Source organism: Nuphar pumila, chromosome 13 (genome assembly GCF_984573655.1).
Source record: "Nuphar pumila chromosome 13, dmNupPumi1.hap1.1, whole genome shotgun sequence".
Lineage (NCBI taxonomy): Eukaryota > Viridiplantae > Streptophyta > Magnoliopsida > Nymphaeales > Nymphaeaceae > Nuphar > Nuphar pumila.
In genome coordinates, this window is record NC_143261.1 from 75,337,425 (window position 1) to 75,356,283 (window position 18,859).

Consider the following 18,859-nt stretch of genomic DNA (forward strand, 5'->3'; position numbering starts at 1 on the left):
TTTATCGATGAAATTACGTATATTGAAGTTTAGTTGATTCATAATATATTATGTGCGTGTTCTCATATGTATAGAACTCATGCTTTGATTTCACATGCTTTGAGGTCTTATTTGAGGAATGCAATGTTCCTTGTGGCAATGATGCGATGCGTGGTGTAATATGCTTTTGTATGATGTGATTAAAATGTCACGTGATAAGAAATGTTGAAAGCATGCGATAAATGTTCATGGAACCTTATTGGAGGAATCTGTGATCTTGTGTTTTGATTTACCATGTGAAGTGATACGTATACATGTTTGTGCCCATATTGGTGGCTACTGACCCCAAGAGCGGTCAATTGTTTGGAGCAATCGATTGTATTGATGCATGTATCACTGAGTATGATATCTGTTGAGGACCTGATCTCCAAAAGATTATCTGGGAGGGTGTGTATGATCAAGATCAGGTGACCCGGCTAGAGTGGTAGATATCTGTGAGGATGTACACTGTCCAAAAGCGGGTATCCGCAAAGACGGCAAACTTCTGTGAGGAAGTGTATGGTCTAAGACTAGATATACCATCTAGGGCGGTAATTCCTTGTGAGGTTGTACATTTCTCAGACCAGGTGATCCGGCGTTGATCTTGTTAATTATAATAGTGGCTATCGACCATGAGAGCGGTCATTTGTGTTGATGCGTGTATCACAATAATTTTTATTGAATATGACATTTGTTGAGGACCGGGTTTCCAAAGGATTCTCTGTGAGGGTATATATGATCAAGATCTGGTAATCGGTTAGAGCGGTAGAATCTCTGTGAGGAATTACACAGTCCAAGAGCGAGTAGCCGCAAGGACGGTGAAATCCTGTGAGGAAGTGTATTGTCCAAGACCAGGTATACCATCTAAGGCGGTAATTTCTTGTGAGGTTGCACATTTCTCAGACCAGGCGATCCGACGTGGGACTTGTGAATTTTGATTACCATAAAAAGTTATGGTGAGCTGTGATGATCTTCTGAGATTGATTGAAATAACTAGTTATGAATCTATAGATTTGACTTTCTGTTTTAGCATGATTGTATGCTGAACCTAGATGTGAGAATCAGATCTTTATTGATTTTAGATCATGTTTTGGATCTTCTATGAAAGAGTGGGTTTTTCTGAGAAATATGATGCCTTAAGCGAGTCATAACAGGTGACAGTTGGCCGCATAAGGCCTTGAGAGATGAGAATAAATTAAGGTTGTTCAGGACAAAGAGTTTGTTAGAAATAGTGAGAGCGACAAACGATGACCTGATAATGATTAAATACAGAGACCCCGTTCAAGGAACAAAAATAAGCTAGAGCAATGTCTCATTGTGTCTCTTCATCCGTGTCGAATCAAGTAGAAGATAGCATTCTTATAGTCTTCTACTAAACCCTTTTCTTGGCTCTGTATAAACTCTTGCGAAGACAAAAGTTTAATCACACATACATTTTGTTCAATCGAGTTGTGAACTGCTTACCTATTTTGAACTACTTACTTGCTTTGAACTGCTTACCTGTTTAACTGCTGATCTGCTTTAAACTGCTTAGCATGCTGAATTAAATGCTCTTAATTCAGTTAGTTTCCTGTAGTCTCTCTTGTACACCTACTAGTTTTTCGCAAAACTAACTCATTCTATGGGTACATGTGATGATTAGGTATACCACGGGCGATGGCGCGATGACAAGATGACTTCAAGATTTCCTTTTTCTGCTCTTAGCTCGCGTCCTGGACGTTTTTGAGTTTTGTCACGGATTTTCCTTTGGATATCCGAATTTTGTACTATTTGAGAACTTCTTTAAATTAAAGTGGTTTTTCCAAGTGTTTTGCAAGTAACATGTGTAGTGAGTTTTGGTTCTTTTAGCTAACGTGCCCAAAGTTGTCAGCTTGCCTTTCTAAATTCAACAAAAGAATTATCTTCCGCTGATTACATAAACAAACTCTGAAAGAAAAGATATTTTCTTCTAGTCTCTTGCCTGTTTTTTGAAAGGTTCGCAAGTTTGAAATTTTGGGGCGTTACAAGAGGGCCTTCTTCCCTCTCTTTACTCTCTTAGCTCTCCTCCCTCTCTTGTATATAAATAAGGGTGTTCTCCTTCACTATGGAAGTGGTCTGGCTAAGAAGATCACTGGCTGACATGGGAGTCCAGGTTTAAGGAGCATCAAAAATGTGTTGTGACAACAAAAGTTTCATTTATATCGCCAACAACCGAACCTTTCATGAACGTACCAAGCATATTGAGATAGACTGTCACTATATTCGAGAAGAGTATCTACATGGCACGATTGATCTTCCATATGTTACTTCCGAATATCAGTTGACAGATTTCTTCACCAAACCTCTCGCTGCTCCTGGATTTCACCTTCTCTTGGACAAACTTTCGATTATACAACCATAAGTTTGAGGGGGAGTGTTAAAAAAAATATATATAATGTATATCTTTTTTGTACATATGTACACATATATACATATATAAATATGTAACTAGATTAGTAACTAGGTTAGTTTAGATTTTTTATTTTTTACCTTTTGGCTCAATTCCAACTAGTCAACTAATGTTGACTAGTCAAAAGTAAGAGACATTGGGAGGGTCCAATGACTCTATTATTTAGAGCTGGTGGGCCTCTCCCAAGGTCTCTATTGAGTCCCTTTGGAATATGTATATAAAGGGGTGGATCCCGCTCATTCATGTATTGCTTCTTGCATATTTCAGTTAATAAAATAATATTTTTTAAGGTTTCCACCACCTTTGGTGGATATTGTGTGAGCCCATTTGTGACTTTTTGTGTGTTTTGGTGTTTTGATGAAACTCTTTTGGGTGTCCACTTTTTGCTGATTTGGTGAACATCTTCCGAGGAACTTATTTCCTTACACTAACATCAAGCTAAAATATAGCATACCATCACAACTCCCGTGTAAAGCCAAACTCACATTGTACCATAGTGGCACCAACATAGAGCCAAGTCATATACATGTCAACATCCTTCTAAATCCAACCTATTCATTTCCAAGCATTAATCAATCCAAATTACAGATTGCCATACTAGCAATATCCATCACTGAATTAGCTTCACACATTCAGCATACATGTCATTGAACATGTTCATGTATAAAGAGTGCTCTAATGCACAAACCTGATCTTCTTGGACCACCACAACTTAAATCCGTGCATCATCACACACACTACAAAACAATCAATCATACTCATGTGCTAATGGTATGCTCTCGTACCAACCGGGCCCTCTTCGAACCGAGTGCACCAACTAAGTCCCTCTTGGACAACTCCAACTTCAAATTCAATCTTGTACGTATCAAGATCATGATGCGTCGTAGCTAGGTTTGGTCACTCGTACCAAACACTAGCAAGGTAGGGTCCCACAGACCCATTCCACACTAATATCGGGTTGGATCCCTCAAATCCCAAGCTTAAAAGCATTAACCCACACCCAAGCTACCAAAAGAAACCCTCTCACATGCATTGGAGTTGACCCATATCACTCAGGGGTCGACTCAGGCACTGCAGGGGTTGACCCACACTCACCAAGGGTCAACTCTGCTTATGTAGGGGTCGACCCTTGAACCCAGGGGTCGACCCTCGGGGCCAACCAACAAACACCAAAACAACAACGTGTCAGACTCCTGAGCAAGAGGAGTCGACCCCTAACAATCTTTCTTTCATTTTCACGCTTCGAAAACCATACTTTCTCAGGATTTCTTGCCACCATTGCGAGCGAAACAACACCCCAATACACCTAGGGGAAAAACACATCAACTATAAGCATCCAACCGAGCTTTCCCCAAATTCTCTAAGGATTTGGCATCTTATCTCATCTAATATGCACATAATCACATCCCACATAGGGATGGATCTAAAATCAACTGAATTACAAGCATAACAAAGCTAGAAACAACATATAAAAACTTTAAATCAAAATCCATCACTCTGTAATCATGAAATCACTATACCAACATGCATATCCCTCTGAAAACATGATTTCTATCAGTCCAAAATCACATCTAATTTCATAAAATGCAAGATCATGCTAACTTAAAATGAAAATCTCTAATTCCATTTAGTTTACCACCAAAATCACAACATTCAAAAACATGATTTAACGGGCTGAAACCTCAAAATATGTAAGAATATACACGCTTCTCATAGTCATGCTAAAATCAAGCAATAAAACATAATTTCCTCAATAATACCTTCTAATTCAAGAATCCACACAAGTTACATAATTTCTATGTACATGATGCAGAACAAGCAAAACATGGGAGTACAAGACCATACCTCATAATAGCCCAAACACAACGAACAATCCATGAAATCAAGCAATGTCCAAACAACGCCTCAAATCCACCGGAAATGCCAAATCACCAGCTCCTAAGTTATTAAACAATCACCATTATAAAGCGTCCAAAAATCGGGGCATTATAATAAATACTCTCGAGGTTGTCAATGTCAAGATGAGAATCAATGATGGAGAACCTCTTGAAGATCCAACTCCCAATAGACAACTTATTAGAGCACTCTCTTACCTTTCCATTACTAGACCTGATATATCACACGCTGTACACACAAATAATCAATTTCAACGTGCTCTCATTTTTGTTCACATGAGAGCTGTTTTACAAATTATTAGATATATTAAAATTTTTATTTCTAGAGGTCTCTTTATGTTTTTTTCACCTACATTAGATTTAATTGATTATACTGATGATGAATAGGGAGGTGATCTCAATAACATGCACTCAACCGCGGGTTTTTGTGTATTTTTAGGTGAATCTTTGATTTCGTGGAGGTGCAAGAAACAACTCTTTCGTCAATAAAAGTTGAATACCAAGCTATGGCTACTACAACGATGGAGATGGTTTGGCTAAGGAGATTGTTGATAGATATGATAATTCAAGTAACAGAAGCTTCAAAAATGTGTTGTGACAACAAAAGTGCGATCTACATTGTCAGTAATCATACGTTTCACGAGCGCACTAAATATATCGAGATGGGTTGTCACTATGTACGAGAGGAGTATCTATAAGGCTATTTATTTGTCCTATGTTACATGAGAGTATCAATTGATAAACTTCTTCACCAAACCTATTTTTGCTCTTAAGTTTTACTTCTTTTTAGCCCAACTTTCGGTCATTATATCATAAGTTTGAGGGGAGTGTTAAAATATGTACGAACATGTTGTATATATGTATATTTATATATATATATATTATATTATATATATGTGTTATGTACATATGTATGTGTGCATGTGTATATATATTAAATATATATTTCTTTCCTTCTTTTATTTCTTTATTTTTTTATTCTTTGTATTTTTGTAACAGTCAGTACATGGTTGATTGGACTAGCTGGTCTAACTACTAGCTGTTCTAGCTGTTTGACCTAGTCTAACGGCTAGTCAAACTAGCCGTTAGACTAGGTTTAACAGCTAGAGGGCCTTCTTCCTTCTCTTTACTCTCTTATGTTTTCTCCCTCTCTTGTATATAAATAGGAGTGTTCTCCTCCCTCATTTTATGTATGCTTTTTGCATATTGTTATTCAATAAAATATTATTTTTTATATTGTCTTCTTTGTGTGAGCCCTTAGTGGCATTTGTGCTTGTTCACTTGGGACCCTTTGGTGGACACTTTGTTCGTGCTTGAAGGCTCTCTTTTTCTCTTTACAATATCATGTCAAAATCCATCAAACATGTTTTTCTTACTATTTTAGTTGAGTTCCTTTTTTCTACCAAAAATTTTAGATTTTGCTTCATTAGAAAAAGGAAGATTAGGGAAAAAGGTCCCCTTTTGCTTATCCAATTTCAAACATGACTTGCTTGAGCCATCCTTTTTCTTATCAAATTGAGTTGCTTTTACCTACTTCACAGGTTCATGGAGGATCACAACACTGCTACATTTCCTTCAAAAAAGTATGTCTATTTTTCTCTTTACTTTGTCAACATTCTTTTTTTAGAGTACCTGTATCTTTAATGTGTATGAACTAACCTATGAAAAAGGACGAGATATCTTGCTCTAATGTTGACATGGAACATGATAGATAAAGAAAATGCTTGCTTACTACATAAAGTGAAAAGTAACAAGGAAAGAAGTATGAAATATAGATGAATTCTTTTGAAACATAACCCTGAGTTGCAATATTCTGCATTGGTTTATCAAGGTTTAAGGAGTGAAGGGCTCCTTTGTGGGTTGAGAATGTGATCCTACCAAATTTAAACAACCCATATGTAACAATTGCATATTGTAGAAGCTAGGTAGTCAACAAAATAGGATCAATGCCGGTTGGGTTAAGTATAGACTGCTAGTTGTGTGTTATGTGATAAAAGAGTACCTCTACGATTGAAAGAGCGTTTCTACAAGTTTGCTATAAGACCAACACTATTATATGAAACTGAATGTTGGGTGACTAAAAACCGACAAGAAGACAAAGTGCATGTTGCAGAGATACATATGCTAAGATAGATAGGGTTACGAGAAAGGATAAAATTAGAAATGGATATATTAGAACATGCCTAAGAGTCAGACCAATGAAAAATAAAATAAGTGAATGCCGTTTAAGATGATTTGGACATGTTGCACGAGGACCTCTCACAACGCATGTGAGAAAGGTTGGCATGATACAAGTAGAAGGAGCTAGGAAAAGAGGAAGACCATTGAAAACTTGGAAGGAGGCAGTTAGAGGTGACATGATTGATTGTAAAGTGACCGAAGTTTTAGCTCTAGATAGACAAGAATGGAGAAATAGATCTCGTAAAGCCGACCCCATGTAGTTGGGATAAGGCTTGATGATGATGATGAGAAGCTAAGTAACCAAAAGTGCTAGTTGGTGCCTAGGCGCCACTCTCCTACCAACAAAAAAAAAGTAAAAAATACAAAAAATTCTTAAAAGTAATAGATAACACATACTGAACACAATTTATGAAGCTAAACTACTGAAACTAAAATAAACACATAATTCATGAATGAATCTAAATGATTAAAACATGATTACATTTCTAATATTCAAATTCATATAAACCTCACCGAGGACATGGCATTGGATAGAAATGATTGGAGGAGAAGGATTCATGTGGAAGACCCAAAATGAATTTCTTTTTTGGTTCATATCGCTGACCCCAATTGTTTTGGGATGAAGGCGTAGTTGCTGTTGTTGTTGTTGTTGTACAGTTGTGTCGCCTAAAGACCCACAAAATTATATAATTACTTAAAATAAAAATTTTAAAAATAGAAAACATAGAAAGCCTTAAATGTTTTAAAATATACAACCAAAACATGATTATAATGTTTTAAACGTTATAAAAGAGAGCAAACATAAAAAATTAACCTTGGTTTCCCCCCTTAGGTACTTGCCTATGCGGTAGGCTTGCGCCGAGGTAGGGCCAGAAGTGAGAAATGAGGTATTCTAAGTTCACATCAAGAAATAAAGACAAGCAACTGGGAAGCAATAGGAAGTGAAATGGGAAGTTTTTCAAATTCAGGAAATAAAAGAAAAGTCAAAATTATTAACCTATCTGATACTACTGTTAAATTCAAGACTAATTAAGTCTTCAATGTGATAAAGACATATAATATTAATACATAATATAATGCTCCTGGAAACTAAAGAATTGCATGTTATTTTGATCATACACTTTTTATATAGCTTATCATATGTGTATTTGATAATAGACAAAAACCAGTATGAATATCTTGAATCTGAGCAAAAATCGCTTTTTACTAATTTGATAAGAACTAGTAAGTAGCAGATCACAAATAAAATTTAGTATAAAAATCTAGGAATCATGTCCATATGGGTATGTAAATTTTGCATATATATATATAGGGTAAATATTGGCTACTAATGAAGGTAAGGAACCAATGAGTAAAAATCATTTTCTTAAAAAAATTCCTACATTTTGTAGATCAAATGTTATGGATGTGATCTACATGGTTTGTTTAGTAGGGAACTTGTTTTGAATAATGTCATTATGATAAGTAATTAGGTTTTTAAAGGGGTACAAAATTCAATGGCCCACAATGTGCCAAAATTTCATAACTCAAAAGATCACATTTTTACATCAAAAAAGCACGATCCAAGGCTTGATCCTAACCCAACAAACCATGCTTCGTGTCTTCTACAAAGAAAACATCTTTTTGCATTTTAAAGAAAATTAATATAAAATGAATAAATAATTATCCCTTAAACCCAATTAAATAAGGACAGTAATGATCACTTTCCATACAAAACACAGTTCTTTAAACTTTTTAAATGTGTTGATTTCAATAAAAGTGCAATTCCTATGTTCTGAAATCACATTCCCATGTCCTTGTATGCTTGTTTTCCATGACATGTGAAACAAGCTTCATAGCTTCCTATCTTTTACCTTCAAAAGCAGTTTCTGAGGAAAAGGTGGAGATTTTGGTGACCATGATTCAGGCAAATGATAAGTGACTCGCCTTTAAGAATATGAATCTGAATTTTTGGTCAGGAACAATCCCTTTGCTTGGTAACGAGGAAAAATCAAGAAAGTGGATTTCTCCAAGTTTATTCTCTGTATTTAATTATAGTCCATCTAAAATGGTTTTAGATTTAGTTATATGTATTTCTGTGATTTCTCAGTTCGAATTGTAGGAGAGCAATCTTTTGAATTTGATTGGTAAGAAAGATGAAATTCGTGGATGCCATATAATTTCAACCAAGCAATATTATGTTAGGAACTCTTCATAAATAATGTCTCAGTTGGATTCACAGCTTGCTTCTTCTTGATAAGAATGTTTCTAAGTTTTCTGGACATGCAAAACATGTTGCTCTCACACTTATGCTTTTGCCAACAGATCTACTGGAGGTGTCTCTAAATAACTCTCTTGATCTCCTAACCCTCTTTATGCATGAAGGCCACTTCTTCACATGGTGCTTGGATGCAGAATTAATGTCGTCTTTTCATGGTGATTGGATAAAGTATTGGTGTAGACTGAAATGACAAGCTTTGGTTATTTTGGGTTATTCCATTATTTCATTTAAAGTTTTGAGCTTTTCAAATAACTTTTTCATGACATGCATAGTTTGAAGGAAACATGTGCTTCAAGCTACACTGCCAGTCTAGAGGAGTTCACCATCTATCCTCAAAGGGAAGAATGACTGGATTAATATGCTAGATGAGAAGGGGATATCATGAAGATGTCCCGTGTTATGACTGGATTAATGCTAGATGGGAGGGGGATAGCATGAAGATGGCCACTAACATAATTCAGAGACCAAGTTTTTGCCATTCATTATTATTTTTTCATTCAACCACTGACAATTCACTAATAGGATCCAGTGGCTATGTTTTTTTGTTCATCAATATTATGGTTCAGTCAACCAGCGAATTCTCTTACCTCACCCTTTCTCCTTTATACTCTTGTGTTTGATTTAGCCATGGTCTCTGGAGTTGTGGGTCGTGGCTCACAGGTTACTTATCTCCTAGTGATCTTGGTAACACTTATCATAAAATTTAAGTGCACATTCATAAAGATTTCATTTTTTTTCTAAGGCTCAGCATTAAGAGCAGGTTCTTTGATTTTGAGCAGATTGGGTGGTTGGCAACGTCTAATGCAGTTTGTGTATGAGTTCACCATTCAGTGACAGGTCCAATGAAAATCGTGTGACCTTGGATCAATCAGAATGTTTCCCTTCTAGAGTTTCAAAATAAGGGAATGTATGGAAGGTCATGAGTTCTTGTGCATCTTATGCTTTTGTCTTCTCTTTTCTCCACCTTCTTTATTTGTTTTTCCAGAGGCCCACATACTAACACTGCATTAATTAATGCAAAAGGTGTGTGATTCTATTGAGTAGATCCAGTGATTTTCTATTAAAGAAAACTGTATGTTGATAGTTTTGGTTCTGCTTCTTGACACGTGAATGGTGGGTACTGAGTAGGGGTTAAAATTCAAAATGTTATATGAACTACCACCTTGATGGATGTCCAATAAGAGAAATTTCTGTCTTTGTTTGGAGCTATTTTGGACAACTGTTAATAGCCATTTGGATGAGTTGTGTCATCTTATCCAGAAAGTCTTCCATATAAAACCTATGCCTGCTAATAGAAGTGTAAAAGAGGGTAAAGGAAAAAGAGAGAGTCATTTTTTGTCGCCTAATTGAAGAGTAGTCTGTAACACCCCAAAATTTCAAACTTGCGAACCTTTCAGAAAACAGGCAAGAGACTAGAAAAAATCTCTTTCCTTCAGAGTTTGTTTATGAAATCAGCAGAAGGCTATTCTTTTGTTAAATCAGAAGGCAAGCTGACAACTTTGGGCACGTTAGCTAAAGAACCAAAACTCACAAGATTCAGATATCCCAAGGAAAATCCGTTACAAACCCAAAACGTCCAGGACGCGAGGTAAGAGCAGGAAGAAGAAGTCTTGAAGCCATCTTGCAATAGCAAGGCAATAACAACACATATGCAAAAGCAAGAGCCTGGCGCAAAGCGCGACGGCAAAGTAAAGACTGTAAGCAGGAGTGCAACACAGAATCTTTGCGCGATGCGCAACGGCAAAGTAAAGGACCATAAGCAGGAGTGCAACACAAAACCTTTGCGCGATGCGCAATGGCAAAGTAAAGGACAAGGATCGCGAAACCGCGTCCTTGAGTTAAATGCGTACTCGTATAAATATATATATATATATATTTATTTAATGGTTCCTTTTAGTTAATTGAACTTAATTCAATTGTCCAAGTCTTCTGTGCAATCTTCCCCTACCTTTGAGAGTTGCAAGCTTGCTGCCGTCTGCAAGTGTAAGCGATGGACGTCGCGGAGCGCGAGCAGGATCCGTCGCTCGAGCTGCAAAAGTAACGATCTTAGCAAGCTAATACCAAAAATAGAAGGTCAGGGGCACTGCCGTCGTCCTGACGTGAAGGAAGCAGAGGCATGGGCATCATGCCCTTGCGCACCTGATATAAGCGCAAGAAGCAGAGGCAGGGCCGCGAGCCCCCGCTGACATGCTGTCAGCAGACAACGGGGAGGCAGGGGGTTGCACCCCTGTCCTCAGAAAGCAAACCCTGCCTGTCAGCAACGAAGGGGAGGCAGGGGACTTCACCCCATCCTAACGAACGTGCAAAGAGACAGGGTCTAGGCCTCTGCCCGTTGGCCACAAAGGGGGAGGCAAGGGGCTCCGTCCCCTGCCTGCCTAACACGCGAACAGTCAGGGGGCGAAGCCTCTGCCCGACGCCAGAGAAGAGGGAGCAGGGAGGCGGCTCGAGCCCCCCCCGAACAACGAGGGTGCAGGGAGGGGCTCGACCCCTCCCCTGCCGTAATAGAAAGCAGGGAGGGGGGGCTCAACCCCTCCCCTAACGTAACAAAAGCAAGGAGGGGTCGTGCCCCTCTCCTGCCGAACAGAGGGAACAGAGAGGAGGGGGGCGAGCCCCTCCTCTGCTGTAACAGGAGGCAGGGAGTAGGGGCTTGGCCCCTCCCCTGCCGTGACAGAGGGAACAGAGAGGAGGGGGGCGAGCCCCTCCTTTGTCGTAACAGACCAATCGGCAGGGGCTTTTGCCCCTGTCAGTCGACGAAAGGAAGAAGAAAAGAAAAAGGGGGAGAAAAGTAGGAGGTGGCGTACCAGGGGTCGCCGGCGTCGGCCACAGCGACAGCGATGGCAGCGGAGGGCTCCGAGCTGGCTCACCGGAGAAGGGTGGTCGCCGGTGGCGGCAGCAGACGAGCGAGAGAGAGAGAGAGCTTAGTGAGAGAGACGAGAGACAGTGAGGGAGAGATTTTAGAGAGAGAGTCGGGAGAGCGTAGAAGAAAGGGGGGTTTCGAGAACCTCCCTCCCCCCCTTGCCTCGTGACCTTAGAAGGCACGGGTGAGGCGGTCGGGGTGCCTTCTAAGGTCCAAATCTGGATCCGACCCGATCCAAACAATTTTTTTTTTAAGGTTGCTACATAGTCTCTTACATTGGAAATCTTTGAGCACGTCTTTGTTCTGCTGGTTTTTGTGAAGTTGCTTCAGATAACTTGTTTTAATTCCCAGCGGTTGATTTTAGTAATACTCTTAAATTATTAACAGTAGCCATGATATTGTATGTGGACTATCCCCAGACAAATAACAGGAAAAAAAGAAGGGGAAGCAAAAAGGGGAAAAATGCATCCATACGCTATTTTTGTGGATTGATTGTCTGCCAGCAATACATGCATCTTGATTTGCTTCTATGATTATCTTGTAGCACTTGTCAAGGGACACTTTTTCAGATATTGCTTTTAGGATAGGAACTGTGGCCTAGTATTGTGTGCTGAATCATGTCCTGTAGGGTCATTTCATCCGTTGCTTCTGTGAATTTCCTTTAAATGTAGAAGATGTTTGGCTTCTGCTAAGCTACTAACTAGTTAATCTGGAACTTATTAATTTCGGCCTTCCTCTTGCTAGTAGGAAGGCATTTGTGCATGTTGATTGAGTTAACGTTAAACTTTCTTATGCAATGACGTTTCAAAAGGAAACTTTGTTTTTATGCCGAGTCTGTTTTCCACCTTGTGAACTAAGCATTTCTTAATTCTTATTGGAGATGTTAGCTCTTTGTGGAAAATGGGATACTTTATGCAGGTACCCTGCTTTCCACAGGTCCCATTCATGACGCATGAATGCAATGCAAACATGAAGGCACTTGTCACCTGTTTTCTCATTAAAGCTATGGAACAGAGCCAGTGATTGGACTCTGTTTCCATGGTGAAAGTGCCACCATTGAGATTGTAACTCAGGGAAAGGCTTTTGATTGGTTTCATGGGTCTTCCATGTCCTGTTTACACAGGCCGACAATAGGATGAATCAAAAGATGCATCATGAACGATGTACCACTCACATCATTTAGATGGCCCCTGGAAAGCAAAAAATGTGGGAAGGGGCATCTTCCTTTTTCCTTTGAAATGCTGCTTTGTGTGTGATCCATCTATTATTGATTATACATTCATGTTATGGAGCTTCCTGTATTTGTCTTGTGCCTATGTTATTGTAGCTTTGAATTAAAGATGTTCTGAGAATTCATAAGGCATCCAGTAAATGCTAGCAACAGTAGCATGATCATCTAACATGGTGTAGTTCTTGCTATCATGCAACAATTGTCATGGTGCCCCACCTTCAACCATGCTAATGCTGCACTTATGATTGCTCGTTCCTACTATGCACCTACCTTAATGTTTATATACAGTTGAGGTTTCTTTTTCCATGCTATTCCGATAGAATGGAGATTAGAAGGTTTGTTAGTATTGACAGCTATTGATCATAAAAGGCAATTCAAGCTTCAGTGTAATTTGCTAGATAGATCATAGGGCACTTAAATAACGGGTGCTATATACTAAACATTCCTAAATTTAAGCATTTGACTTATGCGCTTTAGGTACTATGACCTAGATGCTTATCACCGCCGCATGATTCTGAAAGAAAGGGAAAAAGGTTCCATAAAAATCCTACAAGCAGAGCGTACTGTATTTAATGACGAGGAACAACGACGGTATGTTTACTACATTGAAGAGCTTTTCATCTTTCCGTGTTTTTGTGAGGGGTGTTTTTTTCTTTTCCTTTTCTGTTATGAGTTAGAAGCTTGGAACATTATTTTTTTTTTGTTTTTGTTCGTTTCTTGAGTTCCTGCTCTTCATTTCATAATGTTGACATATGTTACTGTTACGGGCTGTTAATGTGTATATCTTGCTAATACAGCAGTTTGTTTGGTTGATATACAATCTGGTCGTCCCATGAGCATTTGTTGTGGAAATATGACTGAAATATTGGTTTGGGAATTGCAGCTCCAGTTGCGTCAAGTTCCGTTCACTGTTCTTTGGCTTGAACAACTTAGATTGGTTTGCAAAAGTTCTAGAGGTGGTCATTATGCCTCTGGATTTGAGTGCAATTGGTGTTAAGATATATATATATATATATAAACCTGAATACCCATCAAGGGTATTCCGGTCATTTCACTATGTAATAGGCATCAGCCCATTAGGGACTGACTGTGTATTTTCCTTTTATTTCTTTATTTTTTGTTGTTCTTTTTTGATGTAAGCTGATTAGTTGGAGCTGCTCCCAACGGTCACAACAGCCCAACAAGTAGTTGGGCTGCTCTCTTTTTGTCTCCTTGTATTATAAATAAGGCTTTAAAGTCCATGTATTCTTCAATGCTTTTGAGAGCATTTTCATGCAATTCAAGAAATACTTTAACCCTTGTGTAGGTAGTGTGCCTTGATCAATCAAAGTGTTCTTCTTAATTGATTGTGTTCTTGTAAGTCCATAAGTGACATTTATTTGTATTTATTCTATTTCATTACATGGCATCAGAGTTTTGGTGCTCTTGAGGTGTTATTCATTCGGGAAGAGCAAGAGGTGGATCATGAGCTTGGTGGAGCATTGATTCGTGGGATCATTGCATCGGGAAGCGCACTATTGAAGAGCTCCTCAACAAATCTTGTGTTATCTTCCTTTCACTCTCTTTCTCTCTCTCGTTATTGTAAAACATGAAGAATGAAAGAGAAGTGATCGTCTCCATTCCTGTGCGACTCAATGATACTAACTATGTGATGTGGGCATCCATAGTAAAACACAAAATATGGAAAAAAAGGTCTATGGGGTTTGGTTGATGGCACCGAAAGAGAGCCTAAACTTATTCTTATTAAAATTGAAAATGAAAATGAAGTGACTCTTCAAGGTGTAACGACCTTAACTCATCCTCATTGAAAAGTGATTTTTTTTAAACAATTGCGGAAACCAAAACCCAGCGATCCAGGGTTTCACAGACTTAACAACATTCCAAATCACAAGGGATCTTTACATTGAACCATCCAATCAAAATAACTAACTTTATTAATAAAAAAAAAAGTCTGAGAACAAAATTAAATTAACGTGTAAAATCATAGAGCCACTGTCCAAGAATAACAAAGGTAAGTCACGCAGTTTCGTAGGTTCCCTGTGACAGTCGTTCTCATCACTGAGCTTCAAATCTTGTGAAAAACATAGGAAGTACTGGGTAAGAATCAAAGATTCTTTGTATGAATTACTCTAAAGATTCTTTGTATGAATTCCTCTAAAAATCCAAATAAGCAAGAAAAAAATATAAATCAAATTCATGTAAGTTTTCAGAGGAATATAATTACAACAATCTCATAATTCAATTATCATTCAAGCATTTAAAAGCAATTATCATGCAATAACAATATCTCACATGAAACAGAACAAGTAAGAATGCATGAACTAACGCAGAATAGTAAATATGCATGATTTCAATGCACATGCATGAACGATTTATTAAGTTATTATCAGAGTTCTCTTTTGTATGCCTTTATAAATGCACACAAGTTTAATTCTACTTTTTATTAAAGTCCACAGATACTCAAAACGAGCACAACAATTCCCGAAGTCCAAGATAGGTTCACAGTTGTAGCTTAACACACAATTTATATTTTATTACTGGGTTCCACACTTGTTCCTCGACCAATATTAAAAAACAACACCATTCATCGGAATATTAGAAATCAACATCTAATGTCGGGACACTAGGGAAATCAATATCCACTGGTGCTACTTTCTTGGTATACCAATAACAACAATTGTATCTACAACACTACCCCCAGACAAAGTGGTTGAAAAATCTCTAAAACCGTAGCAGGGAGGCGAACCACCATATCGAGTTTAGGGGCACAATCACACACGGAGTTTTAGCATCCTCACGGTTTTTCCAAAACTGACATCCAGGATTCTCACACTGTGGAAGGAATATCAAGGAAGAAAAATATTAATTACACTGTTTATTTCTTTTATCTTTTTAACAAAAGTTAAGTTCTTTACAAAAGAATCGTTTGCAAATCAACATGCAAAACCCAACACGGGACCTTGGCCCGTTACAAATTAATAGTGTAATTAATTTAGAAAGCCAATAATTTCAAAGGTGAATTTTGCAATGCATAACACTGCATAACACTGATCTTGAAACTGCACATGCTCGTGGGCCCGTGACCCATATGGCCTACAGTGGTTCACATTTGACCACCGATGTATGTTAAGCAAAATTCTTAGTGAACGTGCACACACACAACTATTGAAATATGTTCATAATGCACATTTATTCACAAACAACAAGAATGTAGATATAAAACAATTTACATATGCATATGAGCACTTGCTTGCAACATGTATTTTGCTTTCATGATTCATCTCATGCATAACATCCAAACTTTCACGTGATCATGTTAATGCAATATTAAAATAACTTCAGAAATTACGTGTTTATGATATGCACCTTTATGCCAACATAATATTCAATTTCATCAGTATACATAACCAATGAACACCTTTGTCAATTCGGGCATGCTCGGGATAGAGAACATATCTACCGAGTCAAAGCTATGCTTCCTCGTACATAGGACAGCACTAGCATGCTATTGGTAGCATGGTTCTCATGCATAACCATGCTACCAATGGTAGTGGACGGCAGACAATACAACATAAATGTGCAATATTGTTCTGCCCTATAACAGCCCACCAAAATCATAAATAGAACACCTCTCACAACATTAGAATAACTTATTTGGCAGCATTAAGAAACAATTAAAATTCAACATGCAAGAAATATTTTATCTGAGTGCTAACATCAATAAAAAACTTATGATATCAAGGTTGTTTTGATGCCTACCCATGTGACAGACTTACAAAAATGAATATTTTAGATGCGAGAACAAAGAAATACATGAATCTAATTTTTTGATCAACACTCGATTGCCTTTGTACAAGTAGCAGTTTTATAACAAAATAGAATCTGCATTTCAGAACAGGCCAACCAAAAATATATATTAAGCTCATACACAGTTTGGCAAGTCCTAACTAAAACAAATTTTTTTTACAAGTCATGTGTCGATATTGAACTAGTTTTGACAGCCTAACAGAGTCCAGTAAAAGTTTTAGTATAATACAGTCTTGACAGCAGCTCATAACTCAATATTAAAAACTATTTAGACATGCCTAACTGCATTGCTACAAACTTTGACGTCAAACACTCATAATAACCTCAAAACAGCTCTAATATGAACCATGATGATGCTGGAAAATAAATCTGCTATTACATCTTATCAGAAAATTCGGGTCAACATGCTTTTAACAGCCAATGATTTTCAGCATGTGTATAATATTTTAATGGCAGGTTTACAAACATAGTTATTCCCAGAAATCGTGTATAACGGTCATAGGTTTTCTGCACACATGAACACAATTTTGTGGTAGTTTGTATTACATAATTAGTGCTGTAAAATAAAATTATGCTGCTGCACATTATGACAGATTCTTAGCTCTGCTTTATCGTACAATCGGCTGATTTTTAGTGTTAGTAAGCATGTCTAAAAGTTGGTTTTACAAACCCAACCACATCAGCAACACTATATAAAAAAAAATCAGCATGCTGGGATCTTGCAACAAGCCGGGTTTAACGCGTGAACATATGCCGTTACGCCAGTTTTAAAAACATATATATTTCAGCTGTCATGAACAACATGCTGGTAATCTAACGATGGATTCACAGGCTCCCATCAATTTACAGATTTGGACCAGATCTGCGCCCTTATAAGAAACGGCAGATCTGTCCAGATCTGTCCACATGCAAAGTGTGACAGGTCTGTCCAGATTTGTCCATATGAACGGTAGAACATATTTTATTATAAGCACGAAATAAGAAAAAATTGAATACATGCCATGACGGAAATAAATGACTGATTTAATATAATATGTTTATATATACTCTTGTTTTCTAAATCATATTTTTTCCCTTTCTTTTTTTTTCACCAAAAACATTACATAAACTTAATTTAGGCTATTTCTTCCCGTTGGAATTGATAGAAGAACCTGTACCTTCGATCGGAGATGGAAAACGACCGAAAATATACATTGGGCGATCGAAGCGGAATATAATCCCTCTCTTCCTTCTTTCATTTACTTTCCCTCTCTTCTCTTTTTTTTTCTCTCTTTCTTTCTTTTCCTTTCTTTCCTCCCTCTCTCTCTCTCTCTAGAAAACAAAATCTAGAGAGATGGGTGAGTTAGACCCTTTTATAAATTTTTTTTTGGTCTTCTATAGAGAGGGTGACGTCCCTTCTCGAGTTTCTCACCATTTGGCTATGAGATAGAGTTCTTCTAACGTAGAACTCTATCTCTAACCTCCTCTTTCCTTTTTAACTACTTTTTTATTCATTTGATATTTTATTTTGTTTCACTATTTTACTTTAACCCCATTTGGTCTCTTCTAGAATTCCTACATATTAGGTAGAGTTTCACCAATGTAGTGTAAGGAAACGGCTTTGAATATATAAGGTTCAATAATAAACCAATACACATGAAGTGCGAATATACCCACTAAAGGGGAAAACATAAGCACATAATGTGCTAACACATAAACCCACAAAGGGGCAAAAATGCCTATAAGCATAAGTTAATATTATTGAAGTGAGGAAGGGTGTAACACCCATTACATGGAGCATAAGCTCCTCCAAAGGAGTGAGTAAATTACAAGAGGGAGACCCCTATTTATAACACAAGAGAGGAGCCACATAGGGGGCTCCCAAAGGAGTCGTTGGGGCCCAACGGTCATATTTGTGACCGTTGGGGGCTCTCCAACGACTCTTTGGGGAGCCTCCCTAGGTGGCGCAAACCACAAAAATGAAAAAATAAAAAAAGAAAAATAAAAATAAAATTACAAACACATTCCAAATGAAATATGCGTAAAAAGAGAAAATGACTAAACTACCCCTATGCCTAATAATGGAGAAATATATATTTTATATATATAATTAGGAAGATACATATGCATATATAGCATATATGTATATGTATCATCCTTTATATATATAAAATATATATAAGATTACAAAGATTGAATACTA

General features: G+C 37.6%; 1 protein-coding gene across 4 annotated transcripts in view; it reads left to right on the forward strand.

Annotated features, from left to right (window-relative positions):
* The window catches only part of LOC149818743 (uncharacterized), a 42,586-nt gene that overhangs the window by 10,843 nt on the left and 12,884 nt on the right, over nucleotides 1–18,859 (forward strand). For 3 of the 4 annotated variants that reach the window (XM_089983980.1, XM_089983979.1, XM_089983978.1), the window contains exons 4-5: nucleotides 5,883–5,924; nucleotides 13,348–13,461. In XM_089983980.1, the coding sequence (XP_089840106.1) occupies nucleotides 5,883–5,924; nucleotides 13,348–13,461 (156 nt within the window). The remainder of the gene's footprint in view (nucleotides 1–5,882; nucleotides 5,925–13,347; nucleotides 13,462–18,859) is intronic. The other variant, XM_089983981.1, reaches the window with a different exon arrangement.